Below are 19,481 nucleotides of genomic sequence, written 5' to 3'. Positions count from 1 at the left end.
GATTATAAAGTTTAAATGTGTTTTATATGTGCTTGTCATCTTACAAATATTTCAAGTTGTCTGTATGGTATATTTTACTTTTTGCCTTTTGGGGTGGGGTGGAGGTGGGGACCAGGCACCATCGGTAGATATCTTTAAAAGAATAAAAAACATGGTGCAGCTACTTTGAAAAACAGTTTGGCAGTTCGACAAAAAGTAAACACAGAATTACCATATCATCCAGCAAATCCACTTCTAGGTATACACCTAAGAGGTGAAAATATACATCTAAACAAAAATTTGTAAGGAAGTGTTCATTGCAACATTATTGCTAATAAGCAAAAAGTGGAAACAATGCAAATAGTCATCAAATGATGAATGGACAGATAAATTAAAATTTCATTGTGGTATATCAGCATAGTAGAATATTGTTTGCCCATATTAAAGGGATGATATACTAGACACATTATGCTGAGTGAAAGAAGCCAGTCACAGAGGGCTACATATTGTTTGTTTCATTTATACAAAATGTCCAGAATAAGCAAATCCATAGAGACAGAAAGTAGATTAATAATTCCCAAGGACTGGAGAGAGGGAGAATGGGGAGTAATTAACATTGAATTGTACATGGTAAAAGGGTGAGTTTTATGGTATATGAATTGTATCTTAATTTCAGAAATTTTAACATACAGCAAGTAAGTATTAGGCCTTCCTCTAAAGTAAAAATCTGCCAACATAAAGCTCATTCTGACTTTGAGATTAAATAAATTCACCTATAACTAAAAGTGTGTGTATTGTTTTCCCTTTTCTAATAACTGCTTTTAAAAGTAACACCTTTGATATTGTATATTTAGCAAGACCTATTCTTTCAGATGGAATGCAAAAAGTTTTGTGACATCTCTTTGTTTATAAAAACTGACTAAAAAAAAAAGGAAAAACAACTCCCATAAACAGAAGTGACTGTTTCTGTTCGTAATTTTTTCCTTTCTATTCTTGTTATTTATTTTCATTTGAGGAATCTTTTATTTCTAAACAAATATTTAGAGTCTTATTTCTAAATAAACATTAGTCAGGTGGTTTACTGACTTCATCCATGGGGCAGAGGGAATAAGGAATGATAGAGAACTCTGTGTGTCTGTGTCTGATGGTCTTGTCTGGTGACACACAAAAGCCTTGATGGGACTGATAACTTTGCAAGAGCTCTACATAACCCTGTGCCTAGCACCTGTGTTTATTTCCTCTTTCTTCTTCCTCCTCTACCTCTAAAAAAAGAAAAGCTAAATCCCCATTTATTGTTGACATACATTTAAAAATATAAATTGTTTCTGGTAAATTTGATGTGATTTAAAATAAGTGAACAATTTGATACCTAACTTGCAAATTCTTCTGTTAAAATTTGCTTTATTTAAATTATTGCTAGTACAAAATTTTAATGACTAAAATGGTTTTGTGACCACTGTTAAATGGAAATGTATAAATTAGAGAAAACCGAGACAGAAATAAAGAGCAGTTTGAGAAGAATGCAAGTTGAATAAAGTGGCTCAACCCACAGGGGATTTGCATGTGGCATTGTGTGTATTTCAAAAGTTTCCGTTGAAATAACAGATGCTGCTGATGAAATTGGGAATAGTAACTTCATTTGTGGCTGGCTCGGTTGCTTATTAGAAGTGAGAAGATCCCAGGAGGAAATCTGGTATAGTAGAAGTAGGCTCAGGAAAGGATATGACATAAATAATATGACAGCTTCATCTTTGTGATCTTTAAACCATAAACACTGGCTAGTTACAGGCATGATCATCTATATATATCTAGTTATCTTATATTTTGTGTGCATCCTGTGTCTACCAAGTGATGTTATTCAATAACTGATATTTTAAGTTTTTTTAGTTCCCAGAGTTGCTTATTACAGAAAGTCCAAGTTTTAAGTCTTAAAACTAAAAGTTCAAGTTTTCAAAGTCTTACTGAACTTTTATATACACAATGATAGTCCATTAAATTATCTAATTGGCTATGTACCCAAGTTTAGAATAGTGTTTATTCACACGAGTGTACATATGAATGTTTCCCTTTTTTCTTTTTAATTTTTTCTAGTGTAACTTGCTGTATGCAAGATGTGCTAATAACTGGATAGATATACAAATCAGATAGGTCTCAGTCCATAGAGATGTAGTGAGGGAAATAAAATATTAGTCTATTTCTTAATACAGGTTTAGAAATTTTTGCTAGTCTAAGGCATACAAAATAACATGCTTTTAGAATATGAGTGAGGTAGAATATACTTCGACCAGAGAGAAATTTTTTAAAAAGTTATTTAAGTAATTCATTCAGTAAAAATGAGTACCTATGATAGCAAACAATTGTGCTTTGGTGTTTATTTGGAAGATACAACAATAGAAATGACATGATTAAAGTCCAGGAGGTTATGGGTTGAGAGTGATCATCTCTGCTTTGGAAGGGTTATCAGGGAAGACTTCAGAGGAGGTGGTGACACATGATTAGGTACTTGGAAGACCCAAACCTAATTTCCATGTGATTGAAATTAGGTTTGTGTTCCAGGGAATATATGCATAGACAGAGTTGCAGAGAACAGCAGTATATATTGGGGACATTATTAGGCATACCTGGAGTATTGGGGCCAGGAAGATGAAGCTAGAGAAATAGATAAGGGCCAAGGTACAGAAGGTGTTACATCTCATACAGAGGAGTTTCACATTTATTCTATAGGTATAGAGGGACCATTCAGGGCAGAATGTATTCATATTTCCATTTTAGAAACATTACTTCAAGAATGGAAAAGGGGTTGTGGTGTTAGAGATAGAACTTATTTTTATAATCTAGTTGAGAAATTAAATGTCTCTGGGCCAACATAAAGCATTGAGGTCATTGTGGATACAGAATTTTCAGGAAGTGGTAAGTAGTTGTATGAAAAGTGAGAGGGAAGAGTTGAGGTTTTTGATATGGAAAATAGACTAAGATCCAAGAGGAGAGGTAGAGCTGTTTGTTTTTAAGAGAGAAATGCAAGGAATGGAGAGAAAATGAATTCATTTTCAGTGATTATGAATTTGAATTACCTATGTCTAATCCAGATGTCCCATAAATGAGGAACTCTAGAAAAGATTTGACCTGGAGATATAGATTTGGTTTCCTCTGTGGGCATGTATGACATAACCTGGGACAAAGAATATAGAATGAGGAGAAGGAAGACAGAGTAGAACATTGGGTTACTTGCTGGAAGAAAAGGAAACCACGAAGGGAGAGAAGAAATAGAAAAGTGTTTTTGTTATATCAGCTAAGACAATTATGAATGCTCACAGAGGTCAAGTGAGAAAAGTACTGACTATTATCTATTTGCATTGACTATAAGAAATTGAGCATTAAAAGATACTCAGAATTTATAATCAGGAAAATTGGATGGGTTAGGTGGAAAATTGGGCAAAGAGGGAGACAATGTTGGAGATTAAGGGAAAATAGTGAGCTGAAGTAGAGAGATGGAGAAGCACTGAGAGTGTTAAATTATGAGTAGGACCTTTCAGTTTAAAATATTAGGTATATAAAAAGGGAGTGTGAGCAATAACTTAGAAATGTAATATTGTTCATTTGTCTTTTATGCTATAACTGCCATATTATTTAACCTCAGGTTATCTGGTGGGAGGGTTACTCACCATCTTCTCTACTTTTACCTTTATGATTTCTTGACCATTTCACTGTGTTTTAGAGGAGTGAAAGAGTGCCATCTCATATGAGTCAGTTTGGGTTATATCAGCAACTGAATGACTAGATATTGAGAAGGCCCACAGTCTTGTGCCTTAGTGATTGCGTGTATACACCAACCAGTGTGTGATTTTTTCCCAATTCCCAACTGTAAGCTGCCAACTGATAGCCTCACAGATTATTTGGGAAGAAAACAGTTGCTAAAGGACTTACATATTGTAAGAAAGAATGTTTAGGCAATATAGTCTTCATGATAAGTTAATTGCTCATTGGTAGATTACATTTAGTATTTCTGTTAAATAGCCTGTTTTTCCAAATAGTGGACATTTTGTCTTTTTTAGAACTTTGTTAATTAAATCATTATTCTGTTTTAAAAAACAAAATTATCATGGTTATTTAGTTAACACAGTAATGCTTTTTAGAATCTTTAACCCAATGATAGCACAGATTACTCTATGGCAAGCACTATGTCTGGTCATCTTTCTGTCTCTTACACTGTGTTTTACATGAGATATTCAGTAAATATTGTTGAAAATTAACTTGACACCACATTAAGTGAAAACATTTTACAACTTGAGGATAGTTGCATTTACATTCTTAAGTAATGAATGGTGGCCAAATAAGTTTTTATATCTGATTTGCTGAATATTAAATTCTAGCCCATTGTATGCCAGGAAAATCATAACTATATACCTTCTCACTAAATGTATTGAGATTTATAATTTTAGGTCTTACAAATTAGGGTATTTAGAAAATGTAAGGCATCTATGGCTTCCTTATAAGAAGGAGCTATAGGGTATTAGGCTCAAGAAAAGATTATTGTTAGTTCCTGGCACCTAATCAGCAAATGACCAGCTGGGTGTGCTCAACTAAGTCCATCTGTAATCTTTGGTGATCTTTGGGGAAACATTTTACTAACTCCTATTTCCTGTCATATTATCCCAGAGGTAGAGAGAACTTGCTCTCTAATTGTCTATGGCTGCTCTCTTGGCAAAGGAATGATCTTCAGCTATTCCCACCCACCAGGCAGACTAAGAATAACTGAAGCGGAGTATGAACAGGTTTTGATCCTAAGAAATCTAGTCCATACTATTTTCTTTAGATCCTTTGAAACTGAATGCAGCCTTATGGGTAAATAGCTCCATTAGTACTACATTCCACAGAAAGCACCAGTTGCCACTTTTTGTAGAAAGTACACATAGAAAAGTGAACGTTTGTGTAACCATAACATACAGGATTGTTCTGAGGATAAAATGTATATTTAAAACAATTTATAGTGTCTGAATCACCATATAAATGTGAAAGATATTTATCTTTATTACCATGCAGTAAGAAAGAGAGAGAGAAATAGCAGAATAGTTCCAAAGTAGGCGAAAATGTGGGAGGGAAATGTGCAAGTTTATGGGTTCACTTTTTTCTTTTGAAGGTTTACTTCAGGAGAGATGAAATATTCTGGTAGTTGCTTAGTGTAAACAGAGCGCCCTATATTACTGTTCTGTTATCTCTGCCTTCATCATTACTAACTACTCTGATGGAAAGAGTTCCTTGGAGAGCTCACAAAGGAGGAAGTCAAGACTTTTTAAGTTAACCTGAAAGGGGACATGCAAAACTTCTTAAATGGAAGAATAGCTTTGATATTAATTATACGTGTTTCAGGTAAAAAGCTTCTTATAAGTAATAGAATTTTAAGACTCAGTATTCTTTATAGTATATAAAGAGGTCTGTGGAAATTCCTAGTAAAAAGAATTATTAAAGAATTATTACACCCTTATTTCCAATCAAACTATACTATTTGCTATGTTCTTTTACCTCTCCCATTATGTTGCATGTGCCTTTCCTTTTTACTAGTATCTGCCTTCATCTTTTCTATTAAAATCCTATACAAGACTTCTTCTTCCAGCCATATTATGTTAACTTATTCCACACTTGCCCTCCTGAGAAGAGATAATGAAATTCGCAGACAAGGACTTTAAAATGAAAACAGTTGTTATTGCTCTGGCCAGTTTGGCTCAGTGTTTAGAGCACTGGCCTATACACCAAAGGGTTGAAGGTTTGATTCCTGATCAAGAGCACGTACCTGGGTTGCAGGTTTCATCTCCCATTCTGATCGGGGCGAGTATCTCTCTCACATTGATGTTTCTCTCTCTCCCCCTTCCCTTCCACTCTCTCTAAAAAACCAATGGAAAAAATATCCAAAAAACAGCTGTTATAAATATACACAGAGGTTTGAGGGAAAAGATAAATAAGGAGATAAGGAAAGAAACGGAAGATATTTTAAAAAAGAAGCAAATGGAACATCTAGAACTGAAATATATAATATTTGAGATAAAAAATTTACTACTGGATGGGCTTAAGTACAAATTAGAGGAATAAAAGGAAGTATAAGAGTCTATTCTGGATAATTTTATGTCAATAATTTTGACAATTTAGAATAGACAAATTCTTTTTTTTTTTAATATGTATATTTTATTGATTTTTTACAGAGAGGAAGGGAGAGGAATAGAGAGTTAGAAACATCGATGAGAGAGAAACATCGATCAGCTGCCTCTTGCACACCCCCTCCTGGGGATGTGCCTGCAACGAAGGTACATGCCCTTGACCCGAATCAAACCCGGGACCCTTCAGTCCACAGGCCGAAGCTCTATCCACTGAGCCAAACCGGTTAGGGCAGACAAATTCTTTGAAAGTCACAAATTATCACTGGCCCAAGAAGAAATAGAAAATATAAATAGCTCCATATTTACTAAAGAAATAGAATTTCTATTTTAAATCCTTTCTACAAGTAAAACTCCTGACCCACAAACAAGAAAAACCCTAATCTAAATGATTTTACTGATGAATTCCATCAGATACATAAGGAAGAAATCACCAGTCCTACACACTCTTCCCAGCACTTCCCAACTCTTATGAGGCCAGTTTTACCCCAATACCAAAACTGGACAGAGACATTATTAGAAGAGTATAAAGCAATATCTGTCATGAACTCAGATGTAAAAATTGTTAATAAAACACTAACAAATTGAATTCTACAATCTATATATATAAAAGGCTAATATGCATAGTGTCCCCTTGGGAGTTTGACTGGGAGACCAGGAGTTTGATCACTCTCTATGATGTGCGCTGACCACTAGAGGGCAGTGCGGAACAAAGGGAGGCCCCAGCCAGCAGCCGGCAGTCAGGCCCTGATCACCAGCCAGGCCTAGGGACCCTACCCGTGCACAAATTTTGTGCACCGGGCCTCTAGTATATTATAAAGAATAGTACATTATAACCAAATGTGTTAACCCTAGAATACAAGGTTGGTTTAATATCACTGTAATTCACCATGTTAACAGAAAATAAAAGAAATTTGCAGGATGCAGGGTGAGCAAATAAAAATCAATTGTATTTTTATAAACTTGTAACCAAAAATTGAAAAATGGAATTAAAAATAAGCCATTTGCAATAATAAAGAAACATGAAATATTCAGGGATAAATTTAATAAAATATATGCAAGACTTGTTCACTGAAACCTATTAAACTGTTAGAAAAATTAAAGAAACCAAAATAGATGAAGAAATACACCATATTTATGTTTTGGAAAACTTGATATTGTTAAAATATCTTCCCAAGCTGATCTATAGATGTAGCACAGTATCAATCAAAATCCCAGCAGGCTTTTTTTGTAGAAATTGACATTTATTCTAAAAATTATACAGAAATCAAAAGGGTCTAGAATAGCCAACGCAGTCTTGTAAAAGAACAAAAAAAGTTGGAAGGCTTACTCTGTGTGATTTCAAGATTTTTAAGTAAAGCTTTAGTAATATAGACTGTAGTACAGTATAAGATAAACATATAGCCCAGTGTAACATAATAGAACTCCCAGAACTTGACCCACATGTATATAGACAATTGACTTTCAGCAAAGTTGCTAAGGTAATTCAATGAAGAGAAAGGATAATCTTTCCAAGAAATGATGGTGGAACAACTGGATATTCGTATTGGGGGGGAGGGTGGGGGGGGATGGGTAATAACTAAACATAAAAAGCTAAAACTATAGAAGTTTAGAAGAAAACACAGAATATACTTGTAACCTTACATAGGCAAATTTCTTTGGGCACAGAAAACATTGTCAAGGGAAAATTTATCAAGTTTATGATAACTTTTGTTTTCCTAATAACACTGTTTAAAAAATAAATGAAAGAGCAAGCCACACTGGGAAAAAATATTTGCCGATCACATGTCTGATAAAAGACTGGTATTATCTGTCTATATAATAAAAGCCTAAGTGACCAAACGACTGAACGACCCATTGACCGACCGCTATGACGTGCACTGACCACCAGGGGACAGACACTCAATGCAGAAGCTGCCCCCTGGTGGTCAGTGCACTCCCGCAGCTGGCCAACCTCCTGCGGTTTCACCCCCCAGCCATCCGGATCGGGACTGGGTGAGACAGCCCCTATTGGCCCTGTTCTCCAGCCAGGCCGAGGGACCCCACCTATGCATGAATTCGTGCACTGGAGCTCTAGTAATACATAAAGAACTTTTGTGATTTAACAAAAAAACAAAAAAAAAGAAAGACAGCCACCCGATAAAAATAACCCAATTTAAAAATAGGCCAGAAATTTGAACAATTTTTAAAAGAAGACATATGAATGGCAAATAATGCATAAAATATGCTCAACATCATTAGTCATCAGAGTAATGTCCATTAAAATCCTAATGCACTACTACTTCACACCCATTTTAAGGCTAAAATTTAAAAGACTGACTATTCCAGCCTTAGCCAGGTGGCTCAGTTGTTGAAGCATCAGCCCATTCACCAAAAGGTGGCAGGTTCGATTCCCAGGCAGGACACGTAAGTAGGTTGCAGGTTCAATCCCCGGTTGGATTCCATGTACTGAAGACAACCAATCGATGTTTCTCTCTTGTTCTCTCTCTAAAAAAAATAAAAATTTATAAAATAACATCAGGTGAAAATAAAAGAAAAGACTGACAATTCCAAGTGTTGATGAGATTATGAAACTACTTGAACTCTCATACATTGCTGATGGTAATGTATTATCACACAACCTCTTTGGGAAAATTTGCCAGTTCCATATAAAGGTAAACATATACTTACCATGTTTAGTAATTCTACTTCTAGGTATTTTCCCAAGAGAAATAAAAACTTATGTCAATTAAAAGGAAAACTTTTGCAGAATGTTTGTTGTTGCTTAATTTATAACTGCCCAAAATTGGAAATAACCTAAATGTTCATCAGATGAGCAGCTAAACCAGTGGTTCTCAACCTTCCTAATGCCGCGACCCTTTAATACAGTTCCTCATGTTGTGGTGACCCCCAATTTCATTGTTACAACAAATTGAACATAATTAAAGCATAGTGATTAATCACAAAAACAATATGTAATTATATATGTGTTTTCCAATGGTCTTAGGCGACCCCTGTGAAAGGGTCGTTCGACCCCCAAAAGGGTCGCGACCCACAGGTTGAGAACTGCTGCTAAACTATTATATCCAGACAATAGAATACTGCTCAGCTATTAGAAAGGAACAAACTACAACCCAACATCATGGGTGAATCTCACAAATATTCAGAAGTAAAAGAAGCCAGACACAAAGTTGTACATAATATATGATACTATTTATACAGGGTAAGGCAAAAGTAGGTTTACAGTTGCTCATATGGAAAATAATACAATAATTAATAAGTAATGATACAAAAATAAGCTCTGTGTTTCACATACAACTGTAAACCTACTTTTGCTCCACCCTGTAGGTGGTCCTAGAACCAGCAAAATAATCTATCATGACAGAAAGCAAATCAGTGGTTGCCTCGGGTAGGGGATTGACTGCAAATATGTACAAGGTAACACCTGGCATTTTTGGATGATAGAAATGTTCCACATTTGATTTTTGTGGTAGATACATAGATGGTACATTTGTCAAAATTCATCACACTGTATTTTTTACATGGGTATATTTTATAATACGTAAATTACAACTCAATAGCATTTCCTTTATGGCACAGCCTTCTGTGACTTTTCCCCCTTTCTCCCTTAAATTTAGACACCATAGTATTTTTGTAAAAGAATTTTTGTATTTTCTTTTTTCATTTGTCGCCTTGTGTTTTACTGGGCTTCACGCTCTCATTCATCTTTGTTTACACTATCCACCTTGCTCCTTGTAACCTTTCAATATGTTTGTTAAACTGAGTTGATTTAATGCAAAGAAAGAGTTATCAGCTATTGCTATTACAGTTCTGAAGTCTGAAAAGGATCACAGGCCTAAATATTAGCTAAACAAGGCTATGAGTCAGCTAAGAATTGACATTGGACATTTTTAGGGCAATCCCATTTTATATTCAATTGCACTGGGTGGTAAATACATGGAAGATGAATACTCCTGGGCCCTGTGGGAAGTTGTCTTTAAAGCAAGACACCCTGTGCCAGTTGCAAAGCCCCAGCGGATGTAGGTAACTAGACTGAATGACATTGTATTTGATTCCAGAATGAATGAAAATCTGGTAAAATCACATACATTTTGTGCTAGAAGTTACCATGGGTACCATTAATCCAACCCCTTATTACACAGACCCAGAGAGGATAAAAACCTGCCCAGAGCCACACAGCAAATGACAGGGTTAAAACTGGAACCTAGGCTTCTACCGAGTCCCATACCAGTTATTTTGCACAGTGGAGAACTAGCTGCCTGTGGAAATTCTAATGAGTTGCCCCATGTACAAAACCTCTCATTAGGTTGGGACTTGGAGTTAAGCAAACAGGATAGATAAAAAAAAAACCAAGGGCAGGGTCAGCTGTCATTTCCAAGATGGAACCAAAACCAAGATGGAGCCAGGGTAGGGTGAAGAGTTGATTTATATGTTCCTGATTATGTTCTTGTTCATTTTCCACTAAGAAGTCTAATTTTTAGTCTCCAATTGAAACCTATTTTGTGTACTTGTCGATAGATTTTCCAAAGTTAGTATATACTGTAGCTTGTTGAAGAGAAGTTAGTACATAGCCCAGAATATTGATGAATTCTAAGTGGAGTGGATCTCCCTCTCTCAGACCTTCCCTTTTTTCACTGTTCCCTGTTGTGTGTACATTTATTGTGGATAGAGGGTGGCAACAGTTGCTATTTTGCATTTCACTGGTTTTGAATTTCATTTTTTAAGGACAATATGAAGGCAGTTTTATAATTAAAGTGAGTTTAAGCGGTCATTTTGAATTTTAATGATGAAGGACATTGAGTTACAAAAGGCAGCTTTGAAAGCTACAGCAAAGCTTGCTCCTTAGATGAATCCTTTGAATGAAAGAATAATAGCATGGATGGTGATGATGAAGAAATGCGAACTGCTGCTATTTAATGTATTCTCCACTCTCAATAATATGGATGCAGCCTCCAAATTTTACAAAGGAAATAATCATCAGCACAGCATCTCTGCTCTCCTATGGATTGGTCTTTTTGTAAAGCAGCCTCTTGGGTTTTCTCAGTAAAAGTATTTTATTTTAAAATATATATCTCTAAACACTTACTCCTGGTAGGCCTGAGAAAATGTAGATTACTTCATGTCTCTTCAAAATTACTTTCAGAGAAAAGAGTCAAGCTCAATTTGTGTTTTTGAGATAGAGAAGAAAAGTAGATAGGAGGAAAGAGGAAATCATCTTAACTTTGCTTTGGGGGAGAAAAAAGTCTTTCAGTCCTTTGTTGACACCTTAGCTTCTGCATTAGTCATATGTCCCTTCCTCCTGGGCAAGGGTGGACCAAAGGAATAACAGCCACGTGCTGTTTTGTGAAGGAGCAGTGCTAAGGGAAGAAAATAGCAGATAAAGAAAAATGTAGGGCTCCCCACCCCCACCCCTGGGGTTTTTGTTTTATTTGTAGATCAACCAATGGATTCAGGATATTTGGCCTCCTCTTTTGCTTTTTTACTTTACTGTTTTTGATGCTAGTTAAAAAACAGTACTGAATTCTTAGCCCTAATCATGAGATAGTGTTCAAAATCCAAATTTTTTAGATGTTAAAATGAAGGTCAACTACAATGGGATGCTAGTGGACACAGTTAATGCTGATTTTGGAATGAAGAAATTCCCTGTAACTACTTGGATCCAAAATGGTGGGGGGAAGGGGAAAGGCTGTGAGTTAGCTAACAATAAAGAGCTTAATAAGAGAAAAAACAAAATGTGGGAGCACTCAGTAATGAGTAACTCACTGAATAGGCAAAGGTAAAGGTTTGTATACCAGCTTAGCAAAGGGGAGGATTTAGGGCTTCAGAAGATAGGTTTTACCCTGGCCAGTGTGGCTCAGTTGGTTGGGCCTCCTCCCATGCTCCAAAGGGTTGCTGGTTGGATTTCCCAGTAGGAGGCGTGCAGGAGGTAGCCGATGGATGTTCTGTTCTCTCTTGGATGTTTCTGTTTCTCCCTTTTCCTTCCTCTTTCTCTAAAAATCAATAAAAATGTTTTTAAAATCAATAAAAATATTTAAAAAGAAGATGAAAAGTTTTGATGATGCTTGTTTATACAATTTTTTTGGAATGTCCCTGTTACCCAAGGTCAGTGACTTTCCTAACAGGACACCTGCAGTGGTGGTGGGGGGTCGCTGACTCTCAAAGCTCTGCTATAGTCAGATAAGGGAAGTTCAGGTAAAAATCTCTTTCTGCTTCTGTTGTTAGGTTTTTGGTCCCTTCACTGATGTATAATAATAAAAGGATAATATGCTAATTAGACTGGATGTCTTCCAGACGTCCTTCCTGATGAAGCTGGGCCGGAGGGAAGCCAGCCTGGGTCCCGGGTGTCTGCTGGCGGCTGAAGGAGGGAAGCCTGGGTCCCGGGTGCCGGAGGGAAGCCGGTGCCAGCAGCTGGGGGAAGGAAGGCTTCCTCTTACATGAATTTTCATGCATTGGGCCTCTAGTTTTCTTGTATTTGTTTATAGTTTCATAGTTTTCAAAGCATTTTCACATATCTCATAAGATTCTATTTTTAGGTAGACAGGGAAAATACTATTATTCCCATTTTAAGAAAACTGAGGTTAAGAGAGGTTAAGTATTTTGTTCAGAGCCACACAAGTAATAATGATCCAAGGTATAAGGTTAAGGTATTCATATCTCTCACTATACCTTTGGGGTCCAATTTCAGTACTAAAAAATTGAATAATTTATTGTCAATCTGTAAGTGCTTTAAAGATGTCAAAGATTAAGTAACATTTTATTTATTTTATAGGAGAAGATGGTGTAAACTGGTTCATCAGTGACAAAGACGTTGAGGTAAAATCAAATTGTTTTTGATGTTATGAATAAAAGATTAATAGTTTTTTTATCCCTAATTTTCTTTTACTTCATTATGAACTTAATAAATCTTTTAAAAATAGCAACAACCTGAGTATCTTGTAAGAAAAAGTTTGATTTCAGTATATGGGTAATTGAATTTTGGGAGGTTTGGTTCAGCCTTGATTTTTGTCAGTCACTTCATTACCGTAATGAGTTAGTTCCCATTCCCTTCTGTTTCTTCTCTGTGGTGGTTAGTCCCTCTCAACTCATATTGCCTGGTACCATTAAAAATCAACACCGGAAATAACTGCTTCTTCAGTGTAAGGAAATGGTTAGGCTATATTTAGGATGTGGCAGGTGTTTATTAGCCTTAATTGTGGCAGATGGCTAGAAAGGAGAATAATTTTACAAGTTGGTAAAAGAGAAGTTTTAAGAGATAATTAGATTATGACATCTTGGAGTCTACTTGGCCAGTTCAGCAAAATAACAAGTAAAAGATTAAAGTTTTTTCAAAGATGGAATTCTACCGAATAAGATAAAAGCATGGTTGGCATTTACATATTCCTCTCTAGAGGTCCGTATGATGTGCTTTGCTAATATTTTCTTGCAAGATACTACCTTTTGGCTAGAATATGGGACAGCTAGCTAGCATTGGGTCATTGTAGGTAGAATGGATTTTTAAAAGGACTCTGGTGGAAAGAAATTAATATCATTCTCTCTTAGAAACTATAATTCCGTTTATAGGCAGTAACCCTAGGCTGTTCATTAGAAGGAATGTATTCATTAGCTATATAGTTTTATAACTTTATAAAAGAGAAATTCATTTTAAAAAACACCATTCCCTAACTAAAAAGTTAAGCAAGCTTCACATTCAGAAAAATGTGGTATATATTCAGATATAGAAGTCAGCAATATCTTTGACTCTGAATGCCACCAGCATGTCTGATGCACACCAGTGCCCTTGCTAGGCCCGAACTGTAAGCAGAGAAAGATACCGAAGAAATGGAACCATTTGGAGAATGTAAAAGAATGGAGGGAAGGGGCAACAAAAAGTAGGGTTGTCTTTCTAGCACACCTTTTAGGTTTTTCTAACTCCTTTCAAGAACACAGTGTTCCATGTTGCTGGATTCTAAATTGAAGTATGACTACTAACTCTCTTGAATAGTATGAAATAATGTTTTTTAATTCTTTATTTTCCCCCCTCTCCTTAGGCCCAGATATGTAATAATAGATCATCTGGAAGATGGACCCACCGATATTATACAGCAAACAAAAACGTCACCTGTAGAAATTGTGACAAATGTGGCCATTTGTCAAAAAATTGCCCTTTTCCACAAGTATGTGAAATATGTAATAATGTTTCTTTCTACCTTATTAAAATCAAAATCTTAGGATTAAAACCCTATAAGCTTAGAATTAAAATCTTAGGTAATATATGTGTTAAATTTCTTGTTAATATTTTATGCAGGCCATAGCCTAGAGTAGTAGTAAAGAACAATAAATGTAGTCAGAAAAATATGGACTCCATTTCAGCTTCCCATCAGTAGTTGGACACTTTAGGCAAATTATTTAGTTCTCTGTGCCTCTTTTTTCTTATCTGTAAAACAAGAAGATTGAATCAGATGATTCCTGAGACCCTTCTCACTTCTAAACCTTCTACTTTATGAGACAGCTATTTCATCATGAGAGAATTTTCATTGTTAGAAAATCATAATGTAGGCATTGATAGATGTTTACTGATATAAATTATATTAAACAGATACATCAACCTTTGGAACAGCACAGAATTAAAGATCTTAGATGTTCCCTGACACATACTAAGCCTTTAACAACCATTTCTATTACCTACTCCCTCTTCCAAATCATTGTCTTTGAAATTTTTGAGATAGCTCTCATGCTTCTCCTTTGTCTTTGCTTCTCTAGGCAAAGCTATCTCTTTCTGTTCTTCCTAGGACTTAGGTTCCAGGTCCTCATCTTCCCACTTTTCCTCTCAGACACATTCTACTTTGCCAATATTCCTACCAGACAAGGCATAAGAAATAGATGTCAGCTGATAGTGCATGCAGACTAATATGCCTTTTTGGCAACCAGAGGATACAGACAGCTTGTGTAAAAGTTCTGATTTCAGACATTTTGTTTTATTTTATAATTAGGCTCCAGATTTGACCTTCATTGAGGTCTCAAATTAGAAGTTACTTTTTATGGAATTATACAGAAAAAGAAAAATTAATCTACTGTTTGAGTATTTTACTAAAGACATTTTCTGTTTGTCTGCCACATAGAAAGTCCGTGCCTGCTGCCTCTGCTCCGAGCGAGGACACCTCCAGTATGCCTGTCCAGCCCGCTTCTGCTTAGCCTGTTGTTTGCCTATGTCTTCTACTCACAGATGCCACGGAAAACCTTCCTGGAGAAAGCGATGTGACCGGTGTGATATGCTAGGCCACTATGCTGATGTAAGTATCTGCATATAACGAATTTGTCAGGCTTTGGGGACAGTGTGCCAATTTGTGACTATATGTCAGCCTACCTAAAAGAATGTTTACTCTGTACTGTATATAATGATAGTCATGGCCCTTTGGCCTCTAATCATGTAAAGTAGTGCTCTAATATATCAGGATAGGGATGCTATGGAATGGTTCATTAGAAGGCAGAATCAACAATTATTGTAAAACCCTGCTAACCCCTTTTGCTTAATGTGCTTGCTAAATAAAACTTGAAATTAAAGAGATATGTAATAAATAATATGTCAGATTTATGTACCTTGTCATGGTTAGGTGGATGAAAATATATACACACTTAGCAGTTGTGAATAGAGGTCCATATGAAATCTGGTTTGATGCTGCTTACTGATGGCTCTAGCTGGTAGAATAGTCTTATGCAAGAAGGACAAGTCACTAGTACTTTGAATCTGCTTGTTTAGTTTTCTTCCTGCCTTCGTTCCTTTCTTCCTTCCTTTCTTTTTTATATATATATTTTTTATTTCAGAGAGGAAGGGAGAGGGTAAGAGAGATAGAAACATACATCAATGATGAGAGAGAATCATTGATTGGCTGCTTCCTGCACTGGGGATTGAGCGCGCAGCGTGGGCATATGCCCATACTGGGAATCGAACCATGACCTCCTGGTTCATAGGTCAAGGCTCAACCACTGAGCCAGGCTGGCTGTGCTTAAAGGGTCTTTTTAAACAAATAAAAATAGGATTACTGTCCTTCACACTGACTTACAACTTGATTTTATTTTCCACTTTGGAAAATTTGTGAATGCTCACAAAGATCTACCTTTCTAGTGTCTAACTTTTATTCCATTGTATGGATGTACTAATTGACTCAGCTAATTAATACATTTAGATTTATATTATTACCCATTTTTTTAAGCAAACTGTGCTGCAATAAACATCTTTACTATATGCATGCATGTAAGAGTATTTTGGTAAGTCAGATTCTAAATTCAGTTGTGTAATCAAAGGATGCATACATTTAAATCTGGATCAGTATTGTCAAATTGCTCTTCTAAAAGATTGTACCAATATAACCACCAACCAGCAGTGTTTAAGAGTGCTCTCAACACTAACTATAATAGACCTTTAAAAATTGATCCCAATCAGCCCCGGCCGGGTGGCTCAGTTAGTTGGAGCATTGTCCAGTACAGCAAAAGGTTGCAGGTTCATTTTCTGGTCAGAGCACATACCTAGGTTTTGAGATCAATTCCCAGTCAGGATGCATATAAAAGGCAACCTATCAATGTTTCTCTCTTACATCGATGTTTCTCTCTCCCCCCTAAAATAAATAAAATATATCCTCGGGTGAGGATTTTAAAAAAAATTATGCCAAATCAGATGAGGAGAAAATGGTATATTGTTTTAATTTGTGTTTCTTAGGCCACTAGTGATGTTGAATATGATTCTCAAGACTAGAGAATATATAGAACATAAAGAGAAGTTGTCATTTCATTTCAAAGTAGTTTAAACTTTTTTTCAATATTTACTAAGTTTTAAAATAGTAAATCCTAAGTTATTGTTGTTTTATACTATTCTTCTCTGGATTCAGATGCCAAATATAATTTTCTTAGCAAGATTTTCCTGTTTGGCAGTTATGTTTAATAGCATATTTTTTCACTCTTTTCTTCCAAAGAGCTCTTACAAATACGGTTTTATTTGCCTGTTGTAACAGAACGGGCTCTGATGTATCATAAGCATCTTTTTTTACTAAGTATTTTAGTACAGACCAGTTAAGAATGATTTGTAAAAGGTTGTATAATCAGCTGTGAATTAAATCTATAGCCCATTCTGCTTAACGTCTTAATTTTTGCCTCTAATGTATGTTAAACTCTTTATCTAAAATGGCCTTGAGGATTAATAACCCCAGAGAATATAAGTTTTTACGATGGGTTAGGGGCTATGACGGACTTCAGAGACGGCAGCATCCTTTCCCCTAAGTTTCCTAAGACCAACTGTCATGTTTTTTTTGATAATTACATGCTGAAGGTTCTGGACACTAATTGATCTTTTCCCAGTGTGCCCCATTGATATAGCATTCCCTTGGGGCCAATTCAAACCTGGGTCCCACTGATGCTTTCTGAAGAAGCTTAGAGTCTTTCCACTGTCCCAGAAGCTCTTCGTGAAGATTTACTTAGAAATGGAGTCATTCCGGACCCAGGTTCCTAGAACTATTTAGCCAGTCCCATCCATACTTTAAATGTCTTGAAACACCTGGCATTCCAAAGAAAAGATTCTCCTGCAACCCTCTCAAATGCTTGCTGCTCACTCTTTCTTGACTCACATACCTCTAATTAGGTTGATTGATCAGGATCAACCTCTTTCTCACTTGCTATGGCTGCTTCTGAATCATTCCTCCTCCCTCTTTATATATATTGATTTCAGAGAGGAAGGAAGAGAGAGAGAGAGAGATAGAAACATTAATGATGAGTGAGAATCATTGATCAGCTGCCTCCTGCAGGCCCACTCCTGGGGATTGAGCTTGCAGCCCGGGCATGTGCCCTTGACCAAAATCGAACCCAGAACCCTTCAGTTCTCAGGCTGATGCTCTATCCACTGAGTCAAGCCAGCCAGGGCATTACTCGAGATATCTTTGATTTATTTAAGGTTCATACCCTCTGACGATGCTGTCCTCCACCCTTTGTCATTTTCATCTTCCCACCTTCTGGATTTTCTGCTAATTCATAGAGGATTTTTGAAGCCCTGGGTAATTATAGATGCCCTAACCTCCTATAAATTAAGGAGATCAAGAAACTTCCATTTTTACTGTATATATCATTGTAGCCACACCTCAGACCTCTGCAATGCCAGAGTACCAGTTATATGTACATAGAGAATTTATAATGAGAACTGATGAGTTGTATTCATATTCTTGCTATATTGAAGAATATGAATTTTCTAGCCCATTGGTATAGCTCAATGGTTGAGTGTAGACCTATGAACCAGGAGGTCACAGTTCAATTCTCAGTCAGGCACATGCCCAGGTTGTGGGCTTGATCCCCAATAGGAGGCGTGCAGGAGGCAGCTGTTCAATGATTCTCTCTCATCATTGATGTTTCTATCTCTCTCTCCCTCTCCCTTCCTCTCTCTGAAATCAATAATAATATATTTTTTAAAAAATAGAAATGATTATTGAGTGTGAAGAACTTATTATTCCATTAAATGAGAAATGCATAAATTACAATATAGCACATGAAGTATAATCCTATTTTATATAAATATAAGTATTTATATATGTATATAGATATGCATAGAAAAAAGTTTGGAATGACGTATTCCAAAATGTTTACTGTAGTTATGGTAACTATAAGAAAGAAAGAGGAAAGGCAAGAAAGGAAATGGGTTGTTATTGTTTAAACATTGTGGAAAAAAGAATTTAGTAAGTTTGAGTAAACGGAAGGAGGGTATATAAACTTTGAGAATGGTGTGGAATACTTTTATATTTTATCAGTGATCAAGATCTTTTAGGTTTTTTAATTCCAAAATTGAACTATAAAATATGAGATCATACGCATTTTTGAACAACTAAAAACATTACTGAAAAGACCTTAGTTGAATGTGAAAATAGATACATTACATATAGTGGATGCTCAATGATGTTTCTAAAATTGTTTTATATACAGAGAAGGTGGCCACAGCAGCTATATCCTAATAAAATCTATATTTTTTATTTGTCCTTTTGGATTTTTTTCTCACTTCTTATCAATAGCTCACTTAAACTGTGAGGTTTTTTGCTTTCTCAAGTTTGGCCACACCCAAGAGTTGACATTGCTGAGTAGATTTCACTTACTTCAGCTACCTTATTGAATTTCCCCATGATCATTTTTTGCATCAGAAATATAGAGAGTGCCAAATTGACATCATCACAGCAACAATTTCTACAACTAAGTGCTTGCTATGTGTCAGGTGTTGTTCTAATGACTTCATACTTATCAACTCTTTACCTGTCACAACAGACCTTTTGAGGTACTGTTATCCCTGTTTATCAATGAGAGAACAGCCATAGAGATGTATAACCTGCCCAAGATAATAAAGAGCAGAGCCAG

At 36.0% G+C, this 19,481-nt stretch overlaps 1 protein-coding gene across 2 annotated transcripts in view; it reads left to right on the top strand.

Moving 5' to 3' along the window:
• ZCCHC7 (zinc finger CCHC-type containing 7) overlaps positions 1-19,481 on the top strand; it is a 204,750-nt gene that overhangs the window by 155,124 nt on the left and 30,145 nt on the right. For both annotated transcript variants that reach the window (XM_070431179.1, XM_070431180.1), the window contains exons 3-5: positions 12,895-12,938; positions 14,153-14,278; positions 15,224-15,394. In XM_070431179.1, coding sequence (XP_070287280.1) covers positions 12,895-12,938; positions 14,153-14,278; positions 15,224-15,394 — 341 coding nt within the window. The remainder of the gene's footprint in view (positions 1-12,894; positions 12,939-14,152; positions 14,279-15,223; positions 15,395-19,481) is intronic.

This window comes from Myotis yumanensis, unplaced genomic scaffold (assembly GCF_028538775.1).
Source record: "Myotis yumanensis isolate MYYU_CA2020_CCGP unplaced genomic scaffold, mMyoYum1.0.hap1 SCAF_12, whole genome shotgun sequence".
NCBI lineage: Eukaryota > Metazoa > Chordata > Mammalia > Chiroptera > Vespertilionidae > Myotis > Myotis yumanensis.
Note: the sequence above shows the minus strand (reverse complement) of the source record. Positions and strands in the feature narration are given on the sequence as shown.